Source organism: Dendroctonus ponderosae, unplaced genomic scaffold (assembly GCF_020466585.1).
Source record: "Dendroctonus ponderosae isolate FM_Combo_2020 unplaced genomic scaffold, Dpon_F_20191213v2 Dpon_F_20191213_6, whole genome shotgun sequence".
Lineage (NCBI taxonomy): Eukaryota > Metazoa > Arthropoda > Insecta > Coleoptera > Curculionidae > Dendroctonus > Dendroctonus ponderosae.
Window position 1 is genome coordinate 2,175,166 of NW_026018814.1, and position 4,983 is coordinate 2,180,148.

Sequence of the window (4,983 nt, forward strand, 5' to 3'; positions counted from 1 at the left end):
CCAGTATTTATTCGTCCGGCCCAATTCTGCAGGTGCAAACCAAGAAGAGTCTGGATATAAAAGCCCTCGGCCTGGATATGGGGGCGCACGACCCGAAGATGATTCATTTGGCAACAGGCCGGAAATTGATGATCGAAGGCCCGGTTTCAACAAAGGCGATTTGGGATACGAAGGCAGACCTTCCAGGCCTTACTATGATAGTTTGAGGCCTATTGGATATAAACCGCAAGAACATCATGATTTGATAGAGTGAGTAGGTGGAGGGAATGTGATCTTTTCATTGATTAAGTTCGGATCAGTGAGGGCATTTTTTGCAACCCAATCTTCTAAAAATTAAGATTTGTTCCATTTTAAAGACACGTTGAGAAATTCACTCAAACTTAAAAACCCAACTTGAAGACACTGAGAACTCACAGTTGCACAAAAATAAGCGAAATACCGATGAGTTTACATACAGTTGCATTTTTTTCTGTAGCAACCACAAGCCAAATAAGGCTTCAAACCCGGACTACAATCCGGCATCCAGATATCCAACGAAAAGTCCAGCATCCGCCAATCACAGGCCAGCTTCAACCGAACTGACCAATCACTATGAAGGCAACTACAATGATAAGCAATATGGAAAGCCGCATGCTTATAACGAAAAGGGAAGCATCAAAGTGGTGGCTCAAAATGTGGGTTACAATGGAGAAAAGTTTACTTCCATTATTACCGAACTGGAAAATGGTAAGTCGTAAATCTGATATTAGGATCATCATTGGTTATGCGTACTGCCAGTACACACCATCGAAAATTGTAATTGTAAATCGCTGCAGCCTTCGGCTTTATTGCTGCACTCATAGATACCGATCTGTGACAAATGATGATGTAAGCAGCGCATAATTATGCAGAATTTGCATACTTTTTGAAACCGTAAAAGCAGAATGTTTCTTGCAGGTTTTTCCTTTTCCATCAATCCATCCGGATGTTTAATGCACACCAATTTTCCTCTCCTAATTGCCCCATTGTTTCTCTGATTAAAAGTTTTCATAAATTAGTTCCAAATAACGTTATAATCAGCTTAATAGTCTAGCTAGGCTATTTATTAAATATTTGAGATTGCAAACTGGATTTTCCCATCGTAATTAATCAAAGATTTTAGTAAAAAGCTTCAAAAAGTGAATAGTTCAATCATATTCAAATGATGGTATGATTATGTAAAAACTTGTTACAGTGCTGCTGAATATTCGGCTTAAAAAGCCCGAATTGATTTTTTTGCAAATCTTGATTAATTCCCTCCAGATGCTTGCAGCAAAAAGTGTTGTTAACCTTGTACTTGAACAATATACTCCATTTTAAGGCGCATTAGTTATGGTAGGTATAATTTGAAATGCCGCATTAATATTGCGCGGAAAAATGATGACACACCAGCAAAGCGCCAGTTATTTCATAACATTTGCAAATAATTTGCATTTTCTAGTTCCTCAAACAGAAGCTACAATTTATTCAAATCCTCAAAAATAAAATAAAAAATGATCGATAGCTATAAACATTCAAAGCGCTTGAAATGTAAAAGTCTTACCCTTGTTTTGAAACCTTCGCACAACCAGATTTTAATATATTTGGAACTAATTTGGTTAGACGCCAATTAGGTTCGTATCATCATGTTCTCAACGCGAAATAATCCGGAACATGCAAAGACAATCGTGATAATCCAGCAAAAAATGAGTCATTAATCTTCTGAGAAAAGGAATTGAGTTCAAACCATTCCAAGGAAACAAATCGCAAATTACTGAAAGCGCTTTGCTTTCAGCTATTTTTTCAGCAACTTTGAAAGCACTGAACGCAATTTTTATTTTATGCTTTTAAGCTCTAAGGTTTGCGTTTTTAACGGTTTATTTCTCTTCAAGAATTGTTATTTAATTAAAATATTTAACCAGATAACAATCTAATCAAAAATAAAACGAAATATAAAGAGTCATAGTCACTAAGGCACCGACTTTGTCTCTCTCTATTAAAAAATCGATGATTAATTCGCTTCGAAGGACCAAAATAAGTGCGGTAAGCAAAAAATACCGGTGATTTTTAATTACATTCGATATTTTTGAAATAACGCACTTATTTTGGTCCTTCGAAGCGAATTAATCATCGATTTTTTCGGATTATTTCGCCGTAAAAATTGTTATTTAATCAAATAACTAACAAAAACTAAAAATTTGAAAAGACCATACGCACATTCCACCTATTCTACGTCTCGAAATCCCGAATAATCATAGTCACTAAGAAGACACAGCGGATTGTCTGATTTATTCAAAAAAAAAAAACGCGTTTTGGTCCTTCGAACCAAACTAATATATTTTTTCCGATTATTTCGAATTATTTCTATTTAATCGAATAACGATTTGTTGTTAGTTCTCAATTGCAAAATTAAATTCCACTGTCAGTTGGATGAATCTGTGTGTGTGTGAAGAAAAAAAGCGCATCAAACGCATCGAAAAAAAAGGTCAATCATTAGAGCAATCGTTATCCTTGAATCGAGCGCATAAAATCAAAAAAAGCGCTTTTACGGTATCCAGTTGTAATAATGGTACCGATCCATCGGTACCATCGGTTGAACCCCCATTGTGCATTGTTTTAACGGCGAAGTTATATAAGCAGCATCGATCACTAGCGGACAGTTAGAAAGAAAAATTCAGATTTTTCCTTCGATCCCCCGACTTCGACTGGTGTTTATGAGTGAATTGTATAAAAGCGATCTTGTTCTTTATTGGGATAAAATTGCGCAAAATATTCACTTTTGTATGGTAATTTTTCGCCTGGGAAATTCTGTCTTTTACATTACCACATGGTCAAGTGGGAGTCTTAGTGCGTTGAAATTTAGTTAATTGCGGCCAGCCAAAATGAGTGGTTAGTGTTTTTTTGGCTATTTTGCGATGTTTGGATGACGGACTAAAGAAGCAAAATGATAGTGTTTCGGACTAGTGTCGCCTTGTCTGCTGCTCTGTGTTGCTTGCTTATTGTTAATGGAACTATCATCGTTATTGAGGATGCTAAAGGTACCAGAAACCCATTTTTAGGCATTAATTAATTAATCCAACCCAGGTTGGTTGCTTGTGCACATAGCAAATTGCTAATTTGTTCATTAAATTCATTAATAGACAATACAATTGCGATCGCTATCAACGTATCCGACCTTAACAATAAAATTCTTACCCACCAAAAACAATGATTTAGAACTTGTGGTGTGAAAATCTTGCGCTGCTGCCACGATAATATAAATCACCTTGGCATAGACACCAATAATGGGTCTAAATGAGTAAACCCAGACTGAGCACTCAAACTTTTGAGTGGAAAAATGTACGGAAGTTGTTCTGGTAACGCTTATCAACTTTTCCAGCTTGCTTTCACCGGACAATGGCTGGAAAACGGGCCGTGAGAGGTTTGGTGAGAAAGTTATCAATTTGTGAGACCGTCGAACAGTGCCAACAAGAATGCGGCGACGAGAGAAGATTTACGTGCGAAGGATTCAACTACAGGTGAGCCCCAATGGAGCCAATTCTAGAAAATTTTGTTCGAAACCCATCAGAAAACTCGGTCAAGGTTCCGATGAAGGTTTTCCAATGGGCTTTTCATTGAAATCCCGCATGCGGAAATGCATTCACAGTTTAATTAGTTGTGTACTTGATATGGTCGCTTTAATTGCAGTTTGCTCATCATTACTTTTTACGGCGTTTTGGCGCAAACTTTTCTCGTTTTTTTGAGATTTTCAAAATTCAAACAATAATCCGTCAGCTAGCTTTAATTTGCGGGTTTGCGATTCGAAAGGTTTGCAAAAACGACTTTGATGAAGTCGAATGAACATTGCAAAACCTACAAGCTAAACCAGGCGTTGAAACTTTAGAGCTCCAAAGCGCCTCCAGGCAGCTCTAGTTGCCACAATGCAAAAAAAACGAGTAAAAAAGTAAAATTCCAGGCTCGATCCAAGCGGACGTGGAAAAGGTGAATGTGAACTGCTGGATTTGCCGCTATCCAGAATCGACCTCATCAGAGAAATTGTGCCAGACCAGCAATACGATTTGTATACCAGAGATCGGAATTCTGCCCAAGTCAATTGCCGCCTTCCTCCAGACGCATTCCCAATGGGAAGCTACGGAAATGGCCATCAGTATGGGAGTGACGAAAACATGCTTAGACCTTATGGTAAGTTTAGCCCCAAAATTCAATGTCCAAACCCGCCCAAACTGTCGTAATTTTCCAGATAGGCGACCACCTGGTATAGCGAGGCCTCCAAAAAGACCCGCTGGAGGTTGGGAGGACGAATATGGAGGCCCTCCAAGACCAATTCCAATCGATCCGCTCCCGCTTCCCCCAGCTAACCGCAAACCCGAGTACGATGATCGAAGAGGAGGTAAATATGTCCCACAAACTTTCATTTGGGATGTGTTGTGTCTGCGCCCTATCATAAGGATGTAGATTTTCGAAAAAAACATTCTTTGAAATATTTACTAGCCAGTTACTCAATAGGTTTAAAATAAGGGCAAAGGATTGAACGACTAAGGCGGTTCTAAGGCTAGAGGTAATTGCCACTTTAGTGCATTATGAGAAAGTTTGCTGTAAGGGGGCTTAAAAAATCACGCTGAACGAGCCAGAAGGGAAAATATTAGTGATTCAGCTTGGGAAAGTATTGGTTGTGCGGCGGTTTCATAATTTAAGAGTGTACGACTCTCAATTAAACAAGTACTCCAGACTAGGGCTCGGAATCAAACTCGAATAAATCGAGTATTGGAATATTCAAAAAGCGAATAATTATGTCTAGTCATAACTCGAATATTCGAATACTCGAATACACCAGCATTATCAAACTAACAAGGTGCAAATATCTTTATCCCACATAGCAAAATGATATTCTCAGAATATACCTGGAACATTCATGTGATGTACATGCATATTCCTGGGACATACATGAGTTACATTATGAACATTCCATGCATGTCCCAGGAATCT

General features: G+C 38.3%; 1 protein-coding gene across 1 annotated transcript in view; it reads left to right on the forward strand.

The window, feature by feature from the left end:
• LOC109536280 overlaps positions 1 to 4,983 on the forward strand; it is a gene marked incomplete at its 5' end in the record, with an annotated part of 14,631 nt that overhangs the window by 1,812 nt on the left and 7,836 nt on the right. The window contains 5 exon segments of the mRNA XM_048667870.1: positions 1 to 249; positions 476 to 726; positions 3,377 to 3,515; positions 3,953 to 4,179; positions 4,238 to 4,387. Coding sequence (XP_048523827.1) covers positions 1 to 249; positions 476 to 726; positions 3,377 to 3,515; positions 3,953 to 4,179; positions 4,238 to 4,387 — 1,016 coding nt within the window.